The sequence below is a fragment of the Zootermopsis nevadensis genome, unplaced genomic scaffold (genome assembly GCF_977971745.1).
Source record: "Zootermopsis nevadensis isolate Lab colony 2312 unplaced genomic scaffold, Znev_1.0 Znev_ptg000002l, whole genome shotgun sequence".
Lineage (NCBI taxonomy): Eukaryota > Metazoa > Arthropoda > Insecta > Blattodea > Termopsidae > Zootermopsis > Zootermopsis nevadensis.
Genome location: NW_028259134.1, coordinates 8,764,107 through 8,789,453, shown reverse-complemented (window position 1 = coordinate 8,789,453; position 25,347 = coordinate 8,764,107). Strand labels below are relative to the sequence as shown.

Sequence of the window (25,347 nt, the reverse complement as noted above, 5' to 3'; positions counted from 1 at the left end):
GTATCTTTTCGTATGTTCAAATATATAGACTTACTGTAGCTACACTGTTCACTGTTTTTGCACGTGTTGAAATGAAATACATATTATACTTAGTTAAATATGGGCCCCTATTAAAACGGAATTTAAACTTATGATTATGCTTTCGTTTTCGTAAATGTTGCGATCTTGATTACACGTAGAATGACTTCAGGTTCTGTCGAGAAAGTCTGTAGTAAAATTATCGTTTAAGTGGTACCGCCTAAATTAAAATTTAAATGGCCTTTAGAGTTTTTCGTAAAATTCTCCAGTGCCATCCTCTCTGCGATGCGCACGATGGACATATTGTTATTTTACGTTTCACTGAAGATAATATTATCAAGAGTTGCGTATTTAAAAGATTACACTTGTGGCATATATAAATTGTTAGTGCAAGTATGCATGTGTCATGCCTTAATAACTGCCGAATCAGGTAACAGATTTTGATTAAATTTTATATATGAATATTATAACACGTCTTCGGACTGTTTAACTGGTTATGACGAACAGACCTGAAGCATTCGTTCGATCCGCTGAGGCGAGAGTTGAAATGGCGTGTGGCAGAAACAGTGTATCGTGAAGAACTGAATTCTTCTGTTAGCTTCACCGCCCTCCTATTCTGTCTGAGCTCACTTACAATTAAACAGTTTTGTTAAGACATTTTGAATTCTTCACAAATTGCATATAATTTACAGTAACCAGCAAGACTCATTTCCGCCAGTATTTGTATAATTTGGCAAGCATAACACGCGTTCGTAGTTGTCTAATAACCTTTCAAACTGTTGTCTTTGATTTTGTTGCTGCATGTGGTCTCTGTTTAATCATTAATTTGGGGAGTCTGTCTCCCTGCATTCTGTCACCGCGACAGATCAATTTATTTCTGTACTCTTAAATGCTAATTGATATTCAGTCTTTATTTCGGCAAGAATATATTGTTTCCGTTCGTTGTCATGCCATGTAAGGTTCGTCTCATGAATTTCGCCTCAGCAGCTACTACTCTATACATCTCTTTGGCCTTTCTTGTCCGTGGACGACAGCTGCGAGAGCTAACTTGGCAATAGACCACACTTTTTATCTCTTCTAAACTTTTTAATGTATGTGTTCTTTGGTAGGCCTCTAGTTCTGAGGACTGTTTATATTCTACTTCTTTGTATTTTATTTCTTGTGTTGTTTATGAAGTCCGATGTACTTTCAGTTACACAGTGCTGTGTCCCAGTGACATTATTCTGCAAGTGGTGTGCCAACACTAGGTTTCAATTGTGCCTCGAATTTCTGTATGAAAATAAATATTTGCACGTTGGTAATAGAAAAAGTGCAATATCTTATAATTTATAATTAGAATTCGTAATACACACATGTTCATGGCCATGTGTATTTTAGTACCCGCTTTTCCTTAGGCGAGGTTTTGTGGTTTGCCGACATGTGTCTTTGACACATTATGGTGTGGTACATGCGAAAAAATGTTGCGAAACTCTTTACAAGAAGAAGCCAACCACCGTCATTGTTCTTACAATGAAAACCTCGTCTGTCCTGCTACTTTGTTGCTTAGATTCATCATCTTCCCGGTCTTGTGCCTCGTCCTGAATCGGTGGCATCAATAATTCGTAATTATACAACTTTCTATTTCAACCGCACAAGTGTCATCGTATAGTTTAATAGTAGGTCTGATTATCGATTCACTAGAACATCGTTCGGTAATAAATCAACTGTTAATTCAGATTAGCTAACCTTTCCGTGGCCATCTGGCTAGCGCACAAACACCCCCCCCCCCAAATCAAGTTGATTTACAGTAATGGTTTTAAAATTGTGGGACATCTTTGGGGAGGGGGGATGTGTACACGAAATGTTTCAGGGGTTTACCGAAAACTTTACGTGGTTGTGTTTTTCTCCCTCGGCTTTGTTATTTTGAGGTTAGCGTGCAGTATGGGTGGTAATTCTCAGAAATGTGTTACTTTTTTAATGTATTCCATGAGTTCAAGTGTACAGTTGTGTTTTCTTCGTCTACTTTTAGAAGATATATAATTTGTGGACGCTTAGTGTTGGTGTAGTGGTTTCTGTAAGAGGAGAAAATACTCCATAAGGAGGAATTTTTCAGAAAGAGCATAATTTTAGCATGTTTTGTTTTTAAAGTTTGGGATTCGTGGGGTGAAATTTGGGAACCACTGATATAGATACACGTTGCTGTAAGAAGTTTCTCGGTTTCTTCCTCAGCTCCCCCCACCATTGACCCTAGCAGTAATTTATTGCTGACAATCAACGCTAAATAAACTCGGCAGTAGCGTGGGCGATTTAGGGTTGGGTGTAAGTGTCTCAGGACAGTGTCTCGTGGCGCGTTGTTCTGAACACGGTAATGAACCTTCAGATTCCATAAAAGACGAGGATTTACGTGACTGGTTGAACGAGTTACCTTCTCAATAAGGACTGTTGAACTGAGTTAGTTGATACAATGCCTCCGGATCACAGCAGCGTCAGATTGGTATTCTAATGTCGGACGCGACACGTGTTTGTGGTTTTCCGCAGTAATTTCAAGATATTTCACGATTGCTTGCACCCTAGAATTTTTCCGTTTATCTTGCATGATTGTCGTCATATGTCATGTCACACGACATTACTTTGCAGCCAGTAAATTCATTGTTATTAAGTAAATAAACGACACCTCGAAGCTAACTGAAAATCGACCAGTAGCTAACATTCTCGTCTTTCAGTGGGGATGCTGAAAGCCTTTCCTTGTCGTAGTGTATGCAGTTGGAGGGAGAATAGAAATACCATAAGCAGTTGAAGGGAGAATGGGGAAGTGTACGTCCGAAAGGTTCAGTGAGGGTTGAATTTTGAAATAAGTAGTACACGTAAATCGGCGAGTGGATGTGACTTGAAATAGAGATTCGTAACCCGTGTAGTTGTACCCTATCATACGTGGAGTTACCCATGGTCTCCATTTGCGTTTGGTAAGACTTTATCGAGATGAGATTATGGGAAGAATTTCTGGAACGGCATAACGAAGCAGGTGAGGCAGATTTTAAAATTCATAATCCCGTTATTGGAGGGTTATGAACACGACAAAGAGCCTTTGGGTTGGAAACTTCCCGTCTGGGGAACTATAATCTTTTCAAGAAGTAGCCCGAATGAGTTTTTCCTGTCTTACACCAGGAGAGACTGGAAAAATAACGGAATGCCTCGGGATGGCATTTGATGCGGCGAAAAAGTAATTTTACAAACACCTTGCCCTCTCAGGCAACAGGATTTTCACATTCTCCTTGCTTCAAGGAATTCTACGATAACGTTTTGGTTCTTTGATGAAGTGACTCTTTACCCATTAGGTACTGAGGTGACAACGTTGCATTGCGTTGTAAAATTACAGTAATTAGAAATGTAAATTGTTGGGCACGTGATATGTGATCCCTAATGAGACTGGCCTTAATAACAGTGCTGACAGGAGAGAGTGCAGAACTTTTTGAGGTTGTCTGTCCATAATTACATGAACCCAGACGTGAGTGTGACATGCGCTTGCTGTGTGTATGAGTGCCTAATGAATGTCCCTTTCCCATCCTTTGCTTTGTGCACTGTACCCTGTCTGTCTGTCCGTCCCTCCGGCCGGCCAGCCAGCCAACCGACTGTCTGTCCGTCTGTCCGTGTGTCTGTCAAGTCTCGAACACCAGAAACAAACTAGTATAGTTCTGCACTCCCGTCTCTATATTGTGTGTTTCTATGGCAGCGTAATGACAGAGCTCCATTGCTACTTGTTTGCTGATGGCGTCACTCGGCTCCTCGTTTACTCGAATTCATTAGCATATATAGCGTTGCAGCCGGGCTGTTATATCGCGAGGTTCTGCTCTGTATGCACCTCGGTTCGTGTGGTTTTGGAAACACCGTCTCAAACAAGTTTCTTTCGCAAACAGATTTTAGGGCAGTTTATTACCCACTGAGTTGATTTCATCATTGTAAGTGGATTGTGCTGGGTACACTCTCGTTCGAAGTTGCTGTCTTTTGGGTTGTAGTGCAGTGTAGTTTGGTAGAAGTTACCCGACGTTTTAGAGGTTCTAGCTGCTTCTGGAATGTCAGTAAACTTCTACCAGACTACACGGCGCTACAACCCAGAAGACAGCCATCTTTGTACTTTCCACTGTGAGAACTTCAGATCCTACTTACATTGTCATTCATCTGCGATGTGGCGCTCTGTACTGATGATGGTTTATAAGAATTGACTTGACAGTCGCTTCATTTTGTTGGTACTGAGGAAACGCAAGCTAGCTTTAGCCATGGCCCCTCAAAATTCGAAAGAAGTTGAGCCCCCTTATATGGCGAAGTTCGGACGATGATTGTATTGTATTAATGACAATATTCGTTAGATTGAACCTTCCATCACCAGTATACGACTTACAACTAGAATAGAAAAATTGCTGCTTAGACTTTCGTCTAAACGATCAAATTATGAATGACTTCAACTACCATCTTACAGAATAAACGTGTACTATATTACAGCTCATTGTAAATATTGATTTAGTTTGGGTCGTGTCGTTGAAAGTAAAAGCCCTTATGAGTATGGTTGTGCCGCGGTTTAAGGATTTGTGGCTCCGCCTGTGTGTGATTTAGCAAGCTCCAGCTCGGGCGAAAGAATATGGTGTGGTCTTCGTTTGAACTCCAAGCGCCTCAGGCTTGCAGCGGTCGGAGTTTACACCCGCAAGTCTAGCAGCAGAATGAACCACCAGTGCTCGCAAATAAATACAGATGGCAACACGAGACTGTCAATCAATGTTGGTTGTAGGCGGAGAGCTATGAGTGGTGGTTGGAGGGATAATAGAATCGTTGCGGTAATGTAGTCCTCGTTTCTAAACACAGAGTGTACCACAGAACAACCAGGTGCAAATCGCAAACGATTTATTGTAGTTTATCCGCGAATCCCGATTGTTTTTATGAGATTTGAGGCTTCCACGACTTAGCAGTTGCTGTCTGGGTTGTATCCCAGTGTAATCTTGTCACCCTGAGGATGGAGGCGTTCTTCCGAACTGATTTATCACATTTACAACTCGGAACACCACAGTTCTTCATGTTTTTTTGTCCAGTAGGCTCCTGCATATATTTATTTTAGTTTTTAAATAGTCTTAATGTTCCTCGTTTGTGATATAGTAATAAACCTTGTGCACGTTGGTCCGCACTGTCGTTTTTCGGAGCAGAAATCTAGATCAGTGATTTTCCAATCACCAAAGACACCATTTACCATTGTGTCGTTCAGTCATTACCTACCGCTAAATCATCAATCACGGCACAAGTGTTGATTACGATGATGTTTCCATTTATTTTAAACTGTCAACATAACCACATCAGTGTTATGCTCCAGTTTCGCCCATAGGCCTGTTTTATCTCACATGTGTGTTGTGTAATTTCACCCAGCAATTTCTCGGTTAATGTCATGAACATATTCAGTTTAATGGGGCCCTTTTTTATGTTCTTTGAGAGTTTGTTCGCTCGCAGTGACTAATCTGTTGGAGCAGTGCGCGCGGCCTCTAAGCACAGCAGGTGATTAAAACGGACCTCTCGATGGGGTTGTTTGCCTACACCCTCTCCCACTCATAACTGGAGGGAAAGCTGTTGATTGCTCGTTACGCACATCCAGTTAATGGATAGTACACGACAGATGGCAAAGTACGTCGTACCGTGCTTAATTGCAGTCTTTTATAGTTGATATTTGATTGGAGAAATTCGAGAGTAGACATTCTTCTTCGCCGTCCGTCCCTCGGTTATTTTACCTCGTGTTTACAGCGTTGTTTTCGTGTCTGCCTTTAGCGATGACAGTCATATATAAATTCTGTCCGTTGTTGTAATCTTTAGTCCAGAAGTTCTTAATTTTGTCTTCCAACGCGTATTTAATAAACGGTTATGTATCTGTCTTCGAATATTCTAATGTTTGTCCGTGTTTTTCTGTGTCGTGCCTTCCTGTGTACAGGTAGAGGCCTTGCGACGGGCCGATCCCTCGACCAAGGAGTCCTACAGAATGTCTATAGATGAAGCCATCGAAAAGTTGGGACCCGCAGTGCTCAGGCACTTGAAGAACGGGTCGTCCCAGTATCCCAGTTTACTTTTATAAACCTAGAAAAAATTGTTATTTTTCTAGCTTCTGATAGGTCTACACAGTGCGGCAACTGGAAAACGGGACTGATACTGGAAAAAAAATAATGGTTCCATGTATGAGCAATCTGAGCATTGTTTATTCAAAGTAGTTTCCTCCTGCACCTACACGCTGCACACAACGACCATGAAGCAACTGGGAGGAATGGCGGATGGCCGTGTCTGGAATTCTGTTCAGTACTCTCGTTACAGCCCTTTGAATGATGTCCACGTTATTAAAATAACAGCCTTTCAGTGGTGATTTGAGTTTTGGAAACAAAAAGAAGTCACACGGTGCTAAGTCTGGTGAATATGGTTGATGAGACTTTTTTGGTGACCAAAAACTCCCGAACAGTGAGATCCTTATGGCTTGGCGCTTTGTCTTGCAACAGGAACCAACTGCCATCTTCTCGATACTGAGACCGTACACGACGGATTCTCTGAAGCAAAATGTCCAGATAGTAGGCAGCAGTAACTGTCTCGCCACTGGGTATGAACTCTTTGTGCACAATTCCCTCGCTGTCGTAGAAAATGATTATCATTGTTTTGATATTTGATCTTTATTGGCGAACTTTCTTGACTTGGGGAGAGTTTGCTGACTTCCACTCCGCAATTTGTAGCTTTGTTTCGGGGTCGTACTGGAAACACCACGTCTCGTCACCCGTAACGATCGAATTCAGGAAGTTGGGTTTGTTTTCAGTGGCATCAATGAGTTCCCTGCAGTGTTCAACTCACGAGCTGTGGTTGATCGTCTGTTAATGAATGTGGAACAAACCGTGCACAGACCTTACTTTTTTTCTTCTTCAAATCCTGAGTTAGTATTTGTCGAATGGTTTCCTTATTAACGCACAGATCTTTTGAAATCATTCGAAGTGTTGCACATCGGTCGTTGGTAATTATTTCCTGCACCTTTTCAATCAACTCTGGCGTTCAAATCGTTTTTGCTGGGCCGGGATGTTCATCGTCTTCCAATGATTCTCTTCCATGGCAGAAACGGTTATGCCACTGAAAAATACGTGTACGAGACAGACAATTATCTCCTTACACTTGCTTCATCATTCGAAACGTTTCCGTGGCACTTTTGCCCAGCCGAACACATAATTTGATGTTCGCTCTTTGTTCCATTCTTGCTTCACAACACACACACACAAGAGAGACGTCTACTTCAGCTCACACTACGTTCTCAAATGACGGCAATGTATGATGACCTTCAGTGTGTAGATGCAGGAGAAAGCTACTTTGAATAAACAATGCTCAAATTGCTCATACATGGAACCATAATTGTTTTCCAGCATCAGTCCCGTTTTCCAGTTGCCGCACTGTGTATAAAGACGAATCTGGCACTGAATTTAATCAGGAACTATGAAATTCCGGTAGGTTTAATGATCAGTTATCGATTTGGAGAGGTAGACTTCAGACAGACGTACCCACCCACAGACATATAAAATAGTCCATTTTCATTCCTTGGTTTAAAAAAATGAATTCCAATTGCAATCTTCAATCGGGGTGGAAGGGTTTCTTGGAATTTGGACCTTCGGAACCGAATCTAATTTCAAGTTCTTCTGCTGGCTGTACTTGATGTTGTGGCAAGTTCGTCGATCAAGATGCTAAGGCGACAGACACATTTACTTTAACAGTGATAAATGCCACTTGTTTTCATATGGGAGGCGAATCTCAGCTGGGATAAAAAGCCGAAGTTGAAGTTGACTATTACAATTTGATCCCATATCCGTCTGAATCCAGCATTCTTTGATTATACCGTAATTTTCCGCCACAGAATCTCTTAAACTTCGTAGAATGACCTTTAATAAGTCAGACATGCCCCTGTTGGATTTGAGGTTTTCACGGTGATGAAATAAGATGTCGATGTTCTGGGTTATGACGCCTTGTGATTTCAGGGATTCACTCTGAAGGTGGAGGCATTATGTTCCTACCTGCGAGTCCTTCACGGCGTCACAACTCTGAAAAAAATTCGTTAGTATTAACAGTGAAGGCATTAATTAAGCTGTACAGCTGAAACGTTTGTCTGTATCTACCAGAGTACACTATGCAACATCCCAATTCAAACTTTTCGTTCGATAATAACCTTCAGATTATTTTTATAGAATTTGTGGAGCTTTTACATTCGCGTTCCACTGAACTCCTTGGTTGTTTCTTGCACCATCAGGCCGTAATTCTTTCCCCTGACGATCCACAGAATTCTTGATGAAGAGCGAGATTTTAGGTTTTCTGTCATTTGTTACAAGGTCAATCTTTCGTCCGTTGTCAGTCTTTGTCACTTTCATGAATCATGTCTCTTAGTCTGTTCAGAGTCTGACTCAAAACATTTGACCCGCTGGACTCCTTTGCTGCACAATTTGGAATTCCAATCCATCATTAGGCCTAAACCATTACATCGTGCCCTGACACCAGCGTTTAATTCGTTGCGTGAGCCTTCACACGTTCCAAGATAGCACAGCCACCGTGATAAAGCACGATCGATATAATCGAAATCACCAACCATGCTTGGTACAGTCCTCGTCATGACTGCTGTGCGCTCGATTGTTTCTTGTTGTTTGACATCAGAGTTAAAGTGAAGCATGAAGGTTATTGTTTTGGGATGTTGAGACGTGTATTCTTGTGGAAGTTTACCGACATTTCAGAGGTGGAGGCAGTAAGCACCTATGAAACGTCGGTAAACATTTAACAAACTACACGTCACAGCATCCCAGAAGACAATCGTCTTTATGATTGCCACTGTGAGAACCCGAAATCTCCTTGTTCGTAAACATTGATGGGAATAAACTGTAGACCAATCAATCAGTAGATGGCTGTCTTATGGTTTGTTGCGCCGGGTCTACTAGACTGCACGGAGCAGCAACCCAGAAGACTGCCATCTTCGGACACGGCGCTGAGAAAATCTCGAATCCTACTTACAGTAAATCAGTTCTTGTGAAAATCGGTATCATCGTGTCATTGCAGGACAAACCCCCCCACTTCCCACCTTTGTCATGATCGATGTCAGTATGGTTGTCGTGTGGACTAGTGAGGCAGAGAAAATACAAGCGCTGTTCAGTACGGAATGTTTACATTTCCTGACATGTTTTGTCAGATTTTTCCTTGTTCGATCCTGAGAATCTTGCGGCTTCTAAATTTTATTTTTGCGATGAGTTTGGTTGGTTAGCTGTAATGAAAAATGAACATTAACATCTTTTTCCTAGGTGGGAGTCGAAACCGCGGCCTCAGTGGTCGTTCGCCATATGCACGCTGATCTGGCCTGCACCACTCTTGCACGCCTGTCCGTCCTTCTGAAGTAAAGGCGGTTTCTCTAGCATAATTTCGGAAAACAAGAATTGACCATACAGCTGTGAAATAGCCTCGTGTCGTGCTGTCTGTCGTTCCGCGAAGCGGAAGTTAAAAATCGTCTGGTGCGAAGTGGAGGGATCCATCCTTCATGTCAGGGTTGTCCAAGAAGTAGACTTGCAGTAATACCTGTATTTCTTCAGCAGTTATGTAGCCTGTGAGTGATTTGAATGGACCTTGGTTCTACATTATAGATTTGTCAAACAGTAATGAAAATGTATGTTTTTATTTTAATACAAAGTGACAAGTAGACCGGGATCCATTTTTGTTTTTAGTACTGACGTTTTAGGGGGGGGGGGGCCCCCAATTGTCATCCAAGAGGAAGCTTCTCGGAACTTCTCCACTGCGTTTGCCGAAACCTTGACTTAAGCTTGGGAACAAATGGCTTTATTACATATTTGACGGTAATTTTACACGTGCTGAATGGTTCTTGGACTATCATCGTATGCAGCATCTTTAAAACAAGTTCACAGATTAAATCGCAGCTTGAAGGCCTGGAAATGTAGTTGGCGAGCGGTCTGATGATTTTGAAACCAACAATAAAATATGTGCTCTGCCAAAATAAATGTATTGCTTGTATGGTTTCAAAGCCAGATAATGAGATTCTACAGGACTCCTGGCTTATGTTCGAATGCTTGACCGTTCAGAACTTCTTGGACTGTGATGTTGTTTTCTCATGTACACAACCAGTTCCGTGTTGGAGGTATAACACACGATTATACAAAATAGGTGCATATTTCGATTGTTTGGCGACTTCTGGAACCTTCTTGTTTGAAAATATCTCCATAAAAACAGTTTCAGCCTTTAATTGAGTCGGTATAGTATCCAACAACGAAAACTCTTTATTTGTCGACATTTACATTGCGAATTATAGTCTTCAGGAGTTTGGGCAGCCCCCCTGTCTTGAACATTGTTATTGTAGAATACCACGAGGGACCGCCCGGCTTACGAAAAGGCATGGTGGCATCGAAGCGGAAAATTAGGGATGGAATACTTCATGGCTGGAGATCGTGGAGCGGAGACGCTTTGCCTCAGAGGGATGGTGGGTGGTTCCGGTAGCGACTCCAGTTCTTACGATAAACGCTGTTACCGCACCTCTACTCCTTTGCCTTTTATTCTTGTGTTCTTTTCCGACTCTGTGGAGGCCGATCTGAGAAGCGTAAGTTAGCCGGTTGGAACGCCGTCATACATGGGAACAGTAGAGGTTTGGAGCATGAAGGAGGAATCTTACGACCGAGAAAGAGCGTGTCAAACTAAACTAAATTCAGAGCAAGTTAAATACAATGAATGCTTAGTAAGTTACCATTCAGTTCAGAATCTTTGTATTCCCGTCTCCAGTGTAGAAACAAAAAGGTTAATGTATACACAACTATGTTACTGGGGATACTGGGAACGACCCGTTCTTCAAGTGCCTAAGCACTGCGGGTCCCAACTTTTCGTTGGCTTGATCTATAGACATTTTGGTAGGACTCCTTGGACGAGGGATCGGCCCGTCGCAAGACCTCTACCTGTGCACAGGAAGGCACGACACAGAAAAGCACGAACAAACATCCATGGCTTAAGTGGGATTCGGACTCACGGTCCCAGTGACCAAGCGACACAAGGCCCACCCCTCAGACCGCGCGGCCACTGCGGATTCCCACAACTATGTTTGCAGAAGTAACAGGAGTCTGACGAAAATTGCACAGGCATAATGAGGATGTTTGTAATTTTTACTCTTCACCAACTGTCATCAGAGACACGGTAGAGATAAGAAATGCATGCAAAATTTTAATTGAAAAACTGAAGGAAAGACATAACTTCCGAAATCTAAAATTTAAATGTGAACGCAGCATTTATATCAAGTCTATATGATATGGATTTTATTAATTATTTTTGTCTTGTCACATTCTACTGTTTTTCTGTTTTGGTAATTAAATCCGTTTAGTTTTAAAATAACGAGCTGCTTTTGAACATACCTGCTAGAAAACTGAAGTAACACGTGAAATTTATATGTTAAATTATTTTGTGTAAAGGGACAGTACAAAATATGGAAATTGAAGCATAATGTCGGAAGTGCCTGTCTACATGGTACGCATTGTAAACCTCATACGGACGTGAGTAGTCCGCTACGCTCCTCGTTCGCTGTACCCTCTAGGGACTATCGTGTAAGGTGCTCAGAAGGCAACTCGAGGCGCCATGTTACCAGTGCTGATCGGAAGTGTTTCGTATGCAACAAGTGCACGTATGATAAAATCGTATTTGCAAGTAGTGATCCATTTTGGGACCAACACGTCTCTTAGGCTAGGATTCCGAATTGCCCTCCCAAGGCTTTTTAAATCCAGCGTTTTCTTTTAAAAGATTAGTGAAATGCCTATAACACCGCAAAGCACCGATAAGTGTGAATTGTCAAGTTATCCAGACGAACCGTGTAACCGTGTGAAAGCGAATTGTTTAAAAGTGTTACACGCATAGAAGTATATCCGTGATCCGTGTATCCATGATTACAAAAAACCGGGAGAAACCGCCTCGAAAAAGTAAAAATAAATCTGCTAATCATTTCGAATTTGGATTAAGATAATCGGGAGTATAATTCTAATTGAAGGTGTGATATTAAATTTGTCTCGATAAATTTTTAACAGGTACAAAACATTTTCGGACGATATTAACAAAAAATGTTAATGCTACGTAAATTTGTGCGTGTTCTTTGTGGAGTGAACAAGTGCAGTGGAGGAGCAACATAGATTGAGGTTATGATTGTAAGATGTCCTGTTGCCACATTTGCCTTACAAAGCCATGTCTGAATGCACAGATATTCCCAAGCAGAAAGGAAGACTGTGGTCCTCATCCATTCATATTTGGTGTCACTTAAGGCAGCTGTCTCATTGATGTATCTGTCTTCAAACCTGAGATATTTTTGGAAACATTATGTCAGCTATGCCCCAGATGAATTGCTGAGTGCGCTGACAGATGGCAAACTGCTTACATGCAATTCCTTAGAAACCTGTTTAACCAGTAAGCTGAATGATGAGCAGGGTGATACTAGGTGAATAGGATAAAGTGAGGATAAGATATGATGAGAAAGTACTGTGTTGACCAAGTAAGTAGCACAAATATTACAATGTATTCCAGAAATGAAATGTTTTTGGCAAGTAATATGTTGTTTTATTTAAGATTTATGATGATTATTGTATCTTGTTTTTGACTTCGATTTCTGTGACTGCTGTTGTTATATACATTGCATCTCATACACTTTAGTCAGAAGATAAAAGTTTATTCCTAATTGGGTTCTTTCGTATAGACAATAAATTAATTCTGATGAAATTTGATTAAACAGCATCATTCTAAGTGTTGCGAAAATATATTGAGCAAAGAAGAAATACTTGTCGCATACAGTATGTTCCCAAAAAGATGTATCTATTATGATACAGAATATTAACCTTGTTATCAGTGTCCATGTGTTGTGTTTATGGAAGATGTGGATATGGCAATTTTAACATGTACGTTAGCTGTGCTAATTCACCAAGTGCCTATGTTGATGTAATGGTTTAGTTTATAAACATGTTTTTATTTCATTCATTGAATATGTGTACACATCTTTTTGGGATAGCCTGTTAATCTTTCGGAACTGTAACATTCCAAAGACAGGAACACTTGTTCCTCTGTATTACATGCTGTAAATGATTATTGTAATTTGCCTTGTTTAATTCGAAATATCTTCCACAGGGTCGATGTAATCGGGAGAAGCCACCATGCAAGTACTTCCATCCTCCACAACACCTCAAAGATCAGTTGCTGATCAATGGACGGAATCATCTTGCCTTGAAGAATGCTTTGATGCAGCAGATGGGGTTGACCCCACCAGGTCAACCTTTGATTCCTGGACAAGTTCCTGCTGTGGTAAGCTTTTACCATTGAAATCGTGACCCAGTAGTCACAGTTGTTGCTTGTCCAGTTTGGATTTTCTGTGTTTTCAATTATACAGAGTAAAATAATTACACGCTGTTGCTGAAATCTGACTTGTCTGTTGCTTGATGACATTTACTTTAAGCCAAATTTGCGACTGTTACGCTTTTTCGTGCCTGTTATACAGAGAAACAAATATTTCATGTGTTTTGGTCTTTTAAATAGTTACATCTTGGTTAACATACCTGTGCCAGTCCATTCTTGTGGGGAAAATTGACTAATCCTAGCTTTGTTTTTGGCTGTGTCATAAGAACCATCAGAAATCATTGCTGCCCATTTCTCTACTGCAACCAGCTTGTAAATATGGGAATTGGGCAATAATATCATCTCTTAAAGTCTTTTTTCTGTAGAAAACTGGATTTAAAATGGCTAAACACAATCATTGCTGGCCTTGTAATCCTGGGGCCCCAGGTTCGATTCCCGGCGGTGCCCGAATTTATAACTCGTGTTGGGCAAAGCCATGGTCTAGGCAACACAGAGTTTTCCTCTGGGGGCTTCCCCGGTTTCTCCGTGGCATCCCAACAATTACTCCATTCACACACAGAAGAAGGCAATGGCAATGCCTAAAAAACATATATGAACAGGTCCCAGTCCGAGAAAAAGATGGAAGGATCCTGTTCATAATATGTCGCCAACCTCCTGTAAAGGAGATGGCGTAATAAAGAAGAAGAAACCAAATCGTAACTTCCTGCCTGATGCCGTCCTGTACGATGGGATCGACAGTTTGTGATGTAGATGAAGTGACAGGAGAGAACTGGTTTGGTATGTTTCACATTTCCCATTTAGGTGTTTGCTTTGGAACTTGCCACAATACATAGTACAGCATAATTTTGTACAAAAGCAAACCTTTCTTTCTCATGAAGTAGAGGTTAGTTTTTTTTTTTTAAATATAGTACCACTTTGTCTAGAAAAATGTTCAATTCAGAATTTTCAGTATTATAATTTTGCTCATACGAAGTAAATTCTTCAACAGCAAGATGATAAATTGCGGGATGAGACTTTGCTGGTTTGAAGAGTACTGAAATGATGTGCGTCTCTTTGAGAATGTAAATGGGAATAGGAAAGGACTGTGTGGGAACAGTGTTCATCTTTAGGACCATCATCCACAAAGAATTGTTTGCCGGTCACAGTGGCCGCCTGATCTGAGGCGTGGTCTTTGTGCCACTTGGACACTGACGCTATGGGTTTGAATCCCACTCAGGGCATGGATGTTTGTCCGCATCTTTCTGTGTTGTGCTGTCCTGAGTACAGGTAGAGGCCTTGCGACGGGCCGATCACTCATCCAAAGAGTCCTACCAAATGTATAAATAGATTATGCAACCTCCAAAAAGAGAGGAAGAAAGCAGACCCCGCCAAAACGGGACAAAAGCTAAGAAAAAGAAGAAGATCTGCAAAGAATTGTTTACATCTGTTCATGTTTCAAATAATTTAAAAGTAATGTTGAAGATGGAAGTCCTTCATGAGATATTTTACTAAACCAAAATTGTTACACCTTTTCTTTAATAAATTATTTGTCACTGTTTAGCTCTCAGCCCATAAGCCAGTTGTTACATGTGACGAGAAGGCACATTGTAAGACACTGCATCATTTTTTCTGTGGATATGTGAAACACCATAGAATCTTGATTTGGATCTATGCACAGTGCTGGCACTACCAAGTTAAACAGTCTTACACAGAACAGATAACATTTTAGCATGACTAAAACCAAAGAGACTGAGAGACTTCTTATTCTCAAATTCTTCCGGAATTTTATATCTCCAGTTTCAACAGATGTCTGAAAAGCCCTTTATACAGTGTAAAGCATGTTTTGAAATGTGTGTGTGGTCTTTTAGGGCATATAAGTTCTCGGCTTATTTTTGTGTGTATGTATAGGAATAATAATGGCACCAATTTACTTTATGCCAAGAAACAAATGCATGTGACAGTTTTAAGATGCTTATTAAAATTTTCTTTTTGTTTTCTGTTTGGTTGGTGGAATAGGGGAAGGTTTTGGAATGCAGTAGTTGTAATGTGATGCACTGTATTAATTTTCTTTTATGGTATGTTTTCTTGTTTTTCTTTTGTTTTTTGAGGTTGACGGGAAGTTGCAGTTTACTACCCCACTGATGCTTGGGCAGCCTTTAATGGTAACTTGGTTTGGCTTCTGTAATCTCCTCATTGTCATTTACTCTATTTCCACAGTATCTCTGCTAAGCTCCTAAACATTACAGACAGAAAGGTGTGCCATTTTCCTCAGAAGTATAAATAACTTTTTTTGAAAAGAGTATTTAAAACGCTCGTTGTCGGCGTGGTGCATTTTATAGTTGCTTATAGGTTTAGAAAATACTACAATGTTTTATAATCTTTACTGACTAACAATATGAATTTGAAATTTCATTTTATAAAGCGTTCTCTTCAGGAGATAATTAAATTATATGTTCAAACTTGACCCTAAGCCATGTACCATATCTGGAAAACTATGAATTCAGTATTTTTATACCATTTTAGGTGCACTCGTAACAAATTAATACACATATTTTTTGTGTAGGCTACAAAGATAAATTAAATATTTTTCAGGTAGTTACCATTTTCCTAGAACTTATTTCAGTAAGTGTTAAGTATGTTTTCCACAACCTGTCATCATAGTGTATGGTGCTAGTGTTGTTCCCACTGCAAAAGTTTGCTTGGCCATCATGTTGGTAATGACAGGAAATTAATATGTTGTGAAGATGGACTGGACTCAAATAGCGTTCTTTTTATACTGAGTTTGATGGAGTCATTCACTGTCTGTAGTATTGTTTCATTTTCAAATTGGGTTCCATGTAAGGAACAAGGTATGAAATTAAAATTAAAAAAAAAATGTAAGATTTGAGGTTTTCACAGCGGTGAGTATGAAGATTTCTGTCTTCTGGGTTGTTGCGTTGTGTAGTCTGGTCGATGCTAACCAACGTTTCAGATGAATCGCCCTGATGACGGATGCAGTATGATCTCTGAAACGTTGGTTAACAAAGTCCAGATTACACAGCGCAACAACCCAGAAGACAAAAATCTTCGATGTAAAAACCTTTGATAACAAGATATACTTAGCACAGATTCCATGGAATGCCTCAAATTTTAAAATGGTACGCAGCATTGGTATGGAGTGAAGTTAATAGGAAAGCTACCTTGTATGTAGTCTGTTGGAAATATCTCCAATCTAGTTATGTGTTGGGGTATTTGTTTCTGTAATATAGTTTTTGTTTATATGTTTGAGGCGTGTATTTAATTCTCATTGTGTGAATGAATGGTGGACAAGTACCTTCATCTATGCAGAAGATGTTATTTGTTTTACGTATTCCTCGCACTGTGAATCTAGGGCTTCTGCTAAAACATGTTTTGTATGTTTGTAGCACTGAATAGTGTTAGTTCAGATGATGCTTTTCATGGAGTTTTTTAAATGCAGTGGTGCAGTATAGTTCATAGATAATAGATATAAGCACAATATATAATTACAGAATGCTACAAGTCTTGGCCAGGAAAATTAAGAGAATTGATCTGAACTGCAAGTGTTCAGTACTGTTTAGTGGATTTTTTTTTGTTCAAGTCTGCTCAGTTTTTTCTCCTTCAGTAACCAACCTTACCTTTCAAGCAAACTGCATGTAGTTAGAGGCCGAGCGAGAAGTGCTGGCACCTGCGCAAAGGACTGATTTTGGTCGTATGAGATGGACCCATCTGAAGCACGCGCTAGAGGGGAGTCAGCTTCAGTTGGTTTGTAGCTCTAGCTGTGTTTAGATCGGTGCGTCACCACAGCTGAGGCTGTGCGACCCCCACTACTACTGAACTTCCCTCTCTCAGCTTACACATTGCGCATTTAGGTGTCAAGACTACTTGTGCGACCTCTACAGATGCAGTTAATAATTCAAATCTCACATAACCATGATGGAATGGGACTAACAGTGTCATATTTTTCTTCTTAAGATATCTTTACTTTGAGTAGGTCATGTAATATATTAACCTTTATCATCCTTCCATCATAGTTTAGGTTCATTCCATCTTGCTCTATGTTGCACTAGAGTACTGTTAAACTCCTAAGTTTGAAGTTTGTGTCTGGCAGCTCTAGTTTACAAGTTTAAATCCCCTATTCCTGTATGATAAAGGAAAATTAAGGAAAATGGCTGTCTTCTGGGTTGCAGTCTGGTAGAAGTTTACCAATGTTTGAGAGGTCATAGCTGCCTCCATCATCAGGGTGATGGGTTCATAGTTGGGTCCTGATTCTTTGCATATTGTCTACTTAACCATGACAATCTGGGATGCTAGCTGTTATTGATCCCTCATCCTGTTGTTTCCTCATGGTACTGCATTGAAGTATGTTTGTAGCTAGATTCCAGAATCAACTCCAAGAGAATTCTGTATGAAGATTTCTGTCTTCTGGGTTGTTGCGCTGTGTAGTCTGGTCGACGTTGGTTAACATCGACCAGACTACACAGCGCAACAACCCAGAAGACAGAAATCTTCATACTCACAGCTGTGAAAACCTCAAATCTTACAGAATCCTGTATCTTTGTTGAAGTTGTTCGGATGTGGCCAAATCTTCATGGTCTCTTCCATGAAGTGACCCATGTAGGCTGTCATTGTAACCAGTACTATGGTGGTATCCTTGAAGCTTATGCCCTGCTTTAATGCAAGATTCAGCCAGTACTGACTTATGCAGTTCACCTGGACAAGTTGGTGGTGAACGAACATATTGAAGCAGGGCATTATTTCATCTTATGGATACCACGGTTTTGGCTGTAAAAAGGAGCCACCATCCCAACAACTTCAACAGAGGTACGGGATACCACTCCTATTTAGTCATGGAACATGATTACCTGTATGCTTCATTGAAGTAGGGCCATGAGAAACCAATGGAAGGAAGCGATCAGCTGAGTCCACCTACCTGTTAATGTTTATTCCATCATGTTAGGCAAAGCATGTAAGAAATTTAGGAAGATAAAATTCTAAGCTAATTCATTGAACCTTCAGGTCCTATAAAGTTGGGGAGCTGAAGAAAAATTCTTCTCTCTGGGGTTTGCCGACTGTAGAGCATCATGTTCTCAGTTTTTGAAAACTTCTACTTATTTAAAGTCTTCGTACTTCTCAGCCAAAAGCAGTTTTTCATTATTCAGATGTCTGAACCCCTGGGAGTGGAGTGGAATATTTAATCAAACTGTCTGTAGAAGGAACTGTCATATTGCAGATCTCGCTTCATAATTACATAATTATTGCAAATCAGAATTGGAATAAGTGCTCTTCCATTTTCGTGCTTTTATGTATTTTAAGCTATGCTTTCTTTGTCTTTTTTAAATTTGGACTAATGTTTTTTGTTTGTATTTGTGTTCCTTCAGTCACAGAAGTTGTGGAAGTGTTATTTGTTACATTAAAAGTTTACTGTTGACCATTGATGTCGATAAAAGTGATGCATCTAATTATAAATATTACTAACAGAATGCATTAAGTACTTTGACAATAAAGGTGGATAAGCAGGATATCATGTTGACCATTTAAAAAAGTTGAAAAATGTTTTGTTCATGTTGGAGGTGAAGTATCCCTCTGACTATTTTTATTGAATGTGTATAAGAAGTTTGGATGTAGAAGCTCAAAACATTTCAAATCCTTAAGTGGACTATGGCACACCTCACTTTAGATTGATAAAAAGAGCTGAAATGTCTAAATATTTTATGGTAATTTACCTGCACTAGAAAAGGTAATGAAGGTTGCAGATACTAGTGTTTTCCTACATTTTAATTTAAAGGTGTCTGATATCTGGTGAAGGACCAGGCTTCATTCTTTTGTCGGCTTCTTTCCGTTTTATCCATAATGAATTGTGCTTCACCCATAATACACTATGTCACTGTAAATTAGCTGGGATTGTCAGTGTCATCTACAGGTTGTTTTTATCATGCACACATTTCAAGCTATTAGAAGTGAAAGTTCAACACAGCATGGGAACTTTATGTGGACAGAAGTAACTTACATGTAAGATTTGAGGTTTTCACAGCGGTGAGTATGAAGATTTCTGTCTTCTGGGTTGTTGCGCTGTGTAGTCTGGTCGATGTTTACCGTTTCAGAGGTCATACTGCCTCCATCATCAGGGCACATACCCTATTGGCATATTCATCGCCCTGATGACGGAGGTAGTATGACCTCTGAAACGTTGGTTAACATCAACCAGACTACACAGCGCAACAACACAGAAGACAGAAATCTTCAAGTAACTTACACATAATTTGCTAATTGATATTTGTAGCTGAAAGTAATTTGAAGAATTTGCTTCAACAGAAATTTATTATAAAAATAAAACCTGTAAGTTAAAACACACACAGATGGAACCATGAAAAGTTATAGGCTAATTATTTCAGTAAGATGTTTATAATGAAGTGTGGCATATGGATATATCTGTTTGAAATTACCGGTTTTAAAAAAAAAATTAAGTAACTGTTGGATATAATTTAAATTGTTTTACACCCACATATACAGCAATAGATGTACTTTCCCTTTGGATATTGGCAAGCCATGACCAAATATAAAGCATTCGTGCACCTCGGTGTTTGTGGCTTACAGTTACAAATTTATGGCTTTGTCTGTGTGATTGTACCCTTTGAGCGTTTTTCTGTCATTAAGGACTGGTAGAAATTCGCCAGAATCTTGTATTTCTACTTTGCTTTATAATGATTTGCATTTCTCCCAGCTGTGTCAAAACTGCCGAATCACGCATCATAACAGACTTGTTACTGATTACTAATAGTTTACCTTTTAATATATTCAAACTTGGTCTATGAAAATGAGAAGATCTGTAATCTTGGGCTTCTGAGTTATGGGAAAATGGTACTTCTAGAATATGCTAAGCTTTGTCTTTAAAAATAATGAGAATGGAGGTGTATTAGTGGGTTCGGTCTGGTGTTACTAATAATAGTTTTAGTTTTTGCTTTCTGTCTTGTATGTCACACATTTATACGTGTATAAATTAGTTATTCCCACTGTAATGTTTGTAGTATATAAATTAGGAGCATTTCGAAATTGTGTGTGAATGAAAGAGGTACTATATTTGTTCATATTAATTCCTTTTTAACCCCTCCTAATTCTGTGATGTGTAAAAATGTGTGAAAGTAGTGGTATTTGGATAGGACTGATATTTGATCCCCTGGTGAGATTGGAGGTTCATATGAGAATGAGAATGAGAATGAAGATGGCTGTCTACTGGGATGTTGCACTGTGTAGCCTGGTAAGCTTTGACCAACATTTCGTTGTCAGGGTGAATTACCCTGATGATGGAGCCAGTAAGCTCCACAGAAACGTCAGTCAGCATCTAAAAATCTGTACAGTTCTACATTCCAGAAGACAGACATCATCTTATGGTATTGGCTTGTTACTCAGAGTGCGTGTAATTATTGCAGCGATGAATTGTTTTTCTACTTCCTGTGTAGTTGCTAACCAATTTTGTTGTTCTGTTTGTTTCTATCCCCCATCCGTGTGCTTAGCAGGCAACCAACCCGTACCTGACTGGGATGCCTCAGGTGGGCAGCACTTTTAGCCCATACTTCACACCAGGGCCTGTAATGCCAGCTATCTTGGGGCCTGATCCAACATCTGTGGGCTCTCCTCTCAGTGTGGTGCCTCAGACAGTCGTCACACAGCAGAAGATGGCTCGCTCTGACAGGCTTGAGGTAAGTGACATTTTCTGTCTTTTCTGCAAGTGCATCATCTTCAAGCTCTTGGGATAATGCCAGCACAGAGGAAGGTCGGTGCTCACTCAGCATCGCCACCAGACTAGGGTAGCTTACAGGCAGGGTTGTGATTGAAATCACAGCGAATGAGGGATTATTTTCAGTACGTGCTGAACAAGAGCAGATGGACTTTTAATAGATTAGGGAACTTCAGATGCCCACACTTAAATATTCCTTATGTACTTTTTACATCATTGCATTATTTACATATTGGTAGATTTTTACGTTGGCATTATTGTCCTTCTGTTCATAGCTTTCTTACAAAGTGTTGGTAATTTACATGAAATTATTTGTTTCAGGACAGTGTTGAGTAATAGTTTATGTACCTTCTTATTTTGAGTTGCTTGTTTTGTAGTACATTCAATTTGATTTACATATGTTTAGTTTTATACTTCTAGTACTGCTTGTTCTAGTATATATGTTGAATGCAATGGATGTGTGCTTGTCAGCTGTTCCCTCTTGAGTAAGCTGTCCTACATTCTAATGGGTTAAAAATTTTATTTGGTTTATTATTTTATAGCAGATGCAGCTGTCCAGTTTTATTGTGGCATAGTGTGTTTCAGTTCATATCATCTTAGTTTACAGCATCTAATTTTATTAATTTGTGTGTGAATGTTTTTATACTTTGCATGAAAGCAGCTGAAGATTGTGTTGCGGTTTGTTACTTACAGTAACTCTACACTAGTCAGATTATGGGAGGATACTTTTCTTTCAGATGCATTCATAAATTTTTACATAGATTTTGGACACATGTACCAATATTCTTATTCGGGGGTATGTTATTTTAATCTGTATTCTGTGAATGTAGCCTAATATAGTTAGATGTGACTAATAACACTAAAAGGTTTGTAGATGATTCTACTTTCTGTAACAGACTTGTCAGGTTGAAGACTAACAGTGCTGCATTTGGGTGTATGTCACAATAGCAGGCCATTGTGTTAAGGTGGTGGCAAGTGCCATGGGCATTGGAATGTAGTTTCTTGTGTGGACCTTACTTAGCTCAGTCTTTCACTGTCTGTCATTGCTCTGTTTCACTGGGTTTTGGCAGTTGCACTTGCCTGCTTGCCCCCCTTTCATCTACATTGTATAATGTTTTTTCTCTGTCCTCTAATGCCTTTTGCTAGTAGTAACAATTTCCACTGCTATGAGCAAGAAGACATCCTGGCCCCTAACCCTAATAGCCACTAAAATAAATTGGAATCCTTCATATTAACAAACTACAGAATCTTCCTTCCTTGGTCAGTAATCATGTAACGCACTTCATTATAATAGTCGGATGTAACTTTGTAAAATGCTATTTTATGTCCATGTTTCCAGTATTGTACAGTACTTACAGAGATAATACGTGTAACACAAATATCTAATACATGTAATATCAAAATTAATTTTATGCTGTTATGTGAATGACGAAGTGTACAACAGTTATATTGGAAAAGTAAGAAGACTTCCACAAACTTCAAGAATCCATTTTATCCATTACTTATTCCCAAAATAATGATCAGAACATTTCTCCTTTACATGTCCCTTAATTGGGCAGCCACCTAACCTTTAATTATAGCCAAAGGTACAGTTATTACCTTACAGAACTTTTACTATGATTACCTGAAGATTTGTGAATATGTGCAAGTCCCAAGAGATCCAACATTGATAATGTAAATCCTGGTTATCTCTTCAGTCCTTCACCTAAACCTAAACTTGTAGTGCAAGTCAGCTTCCCATTACCTGTGTGCCAGTAGACAGTGTTTTGAACCTCATTCCTCTCCACCCCAACCCCTGGCTGTAGCTGTAGCCTTGCTTCATTCGTCTCTGCTATAGGTCTGTCGCGAGTACCAACGAGGGGCGTGCAAACGTGCTGAAAGTGAGTGCCGCTTTGCGCATCCCCCCGACACCGTGACGGCCAACGAAGACGGCACAGTCACGGTCTGCATGGACGCAGTGAAGGGGCGATGCAACCGCGACCCTTGCCGCTATTTCCACCCCCCTCTGCACCTCCAAGCCCATATCAAGGCCGCACAGTCTCGGGCCAGCCCGGTAGGCATTTCACGGAGCCCCCGCGCTCTTCTGCTCTCGGCTAGCTGTCACATGTGTTTTCTTGTGCCTTATTAGTTTCACTTTTCAAGTAGAATGCAGTTTTTGTGTTGGATTTTGTTTTGTTCACTCTTTTTATATTTAGTAGCTCTAGAAAATCACTATGGTTCTCTTCTTCTGTCTCAATCTCTCTTTCTCTCTATTTCCAGCTGACAACTGGGTGTATTTTTACATGGTGCCATCTTGTGGTGCCATGACCTGTTCATTTTCATTCCTTTTCACTGTGCTTTCTTAGGGTGAAATGGATTCAACCAGTATTAGTAATAATAAATATTGAACCAAGAAAATCCATCGCATGTTTATGAGTTCCAAAAGGGACTGAGTTATAGATTTTATTTGCTTAACAATACAAAATAAAAGGGAACCATTTCACTCTTTACTTGTTGAATGTTGCACATGCTTCCCCTTCATCTGTTTCCTCCATGCTGACAAGCCCTGCGCTGCGAACTTTGTCTGCTCGCCAGTCCGCCGTATGACAAGGCTTGGGGTGTGCTGTGCCCCCTGCACTGCACACTGTGTCTCCTTCTGTGCCCCCCCCCCCCTACCCCCTCACCCTGCCTCGGCTTGGTAGCCTATCTGTCTATCTTTTTCTCTGTTTCTTCTCTATTTCATGTCCACCCTCTAGCTGTAGCATTTGTAGTTACTGAATGCTCTCTTTGCCCAGCAACACTGCATCAATGCCACCCTCTTAGACAATCATTGGCCAGACAGCAGAAGGCAACATTTAAGTGACTTAAATTTCATTGAAGTGATTCATTCTTAATGGAGCCAAACCACTTGAAATTAAAGATAAATTCTTGACACCCTTTCTCTGTTAGTACGCAGAGATTAGTGTTCTCAGCGACTGCTTGTTAAGGCACAAAGTGTGTGATGTTGGTTAGATGTAAGCGAAGGAGCAAAGGATTTCCATAAGGATGGTCCTCAATGATGGTACTAGGTAAGATTTCAAGTAGTCCATTTTCATGCAGCATAATGTAATGTTGCTGAAGCGTAGGGCTTGTTAGCAGTGGAGTGAGTCACTGCAACATACTCTGTCACCTAACACTTAACAGCTGCAGCAGTGCGGACCACTGTGCATATGGGTGAGACCGACTGTTTTATTTAGTATTAGTGGGTACGTCTTTACAGTGTGGAAGGTGATTGTATTACTTGTAACTTTGTCTTTCAGAATACTGTGTGGAGGCATCATCTCTTAGATAGGGATAAAATCATTTAAAGTTAAGTTGCATGATTTTAAACATGAACGTCTTGGCGGCATTGCAGCTTGTAGTCAGGTGGGTACTGATTTATGTTTTAAAGGAGCTTACCAACTCCGTCATCAGGGTGATGGTGGCAGTAAGCTCCTCTGACACATTGGTCAGTATCTACAGTATCCCAAAGACAGCTTTTCTTCATGCTTGCCATCATGAGAACCCCAAATAATTCTGTCAGGACTCTTGGTTTGTGATTATATTGTTTTACTGATGCCTCCACACATGCCAGATACAACTGTGCCAGTAAGAGGACAGCTGTGCCCAGATTCAATGTGACTGTTGATTTGTTGATTCAATTTCATAATTATCCAAGTCTTACTACCAAATCCTTGCCCCATGTCATGTACTCTTGATCCGTAACCTATGTTCCTGTCTTTTCACTGCCATAGCTAGACCCTTCACGCTGTAATGGAAGTACATGCTTGAGTGCTGAACAGTTGGCAAAGGTGCTTTGATTGTTACTGATTGTTGTCATTGTTGTCGTGTTTCCTTGCTTTACAGGTGTGCATGCTGCTACGTATTATGTATACTCTGCTGTAGGTTATGGGCATCATCAAAATCACCATTTCTTATATTCCCCGCTGTTAAGAGGAAACTGGAGGCACGGGAGCACAGGCATTTAAATTACTCTTGGTTGTTCCTATATGAGCTCCGCGTATTATTTTGCTCTCAGCGCATGGGAAAAATACATTTTGCAGATACTTTTAATTTCTATTTTTGGAATCTTACATTTTTATTGCAATGTGGATAACTCATATGGAGCGTAATATTCCTCTTTGTGATTTTCATGCATGTGAAAGATGCATAAATTTATGAAAACAAAGCTCATGGGACAAAATTTCTTCTTCTTTGCTGTTGTACATGAATTGCCATGCTGGATG

At 40.1% G+C, this 25,347-nt stretch overlaps 1 protein-coding gene across 34 annotated transcripts in view; it reads left to right on the top strand.

Moving 5' to 3' along the window:
* mbl (splicing regulator muscleblind) overlaps nucleotides 1-25,347 on the top strand; it is a 547,255-nt gene that overhangs the window by 498,587 nt on the left and 23,321 nt on the right. For 22 of the 34 annotated variants that reach the window (XM_087349109.1, XM_087349039.1, XM_087349026.1 and 19 more), the window contains 4 exons: nucleotides 13,165-13,338; nucleotides 15,477-15,530; nucleotides 20,880-21,065; nucleotides 22,941-23,156. In XM_087349109.1, coding sequence (XP_087205235.1) covers nucleotides 13,165-13,338; nucleotides 15,477-15,530; nucleotides 20,880-21,065; nucleotides 22,941-23,156 — 630 coding nt within the window. Of the gene's footprint in view, nucleotides 1-12,289; nucleotides 12,539-13,164; nucleotides 13,339-15,476; nucleotides 15,531-20,879; nucleotides 21,066-22,940; nucleotides 23,157-25,347 lie in introns of those variants that run through there. The other 12 variants (XM_087349031.1, XM_087349079.1, XM_022084816.2 and 9 more) reach the window with 7 other exon arrangements.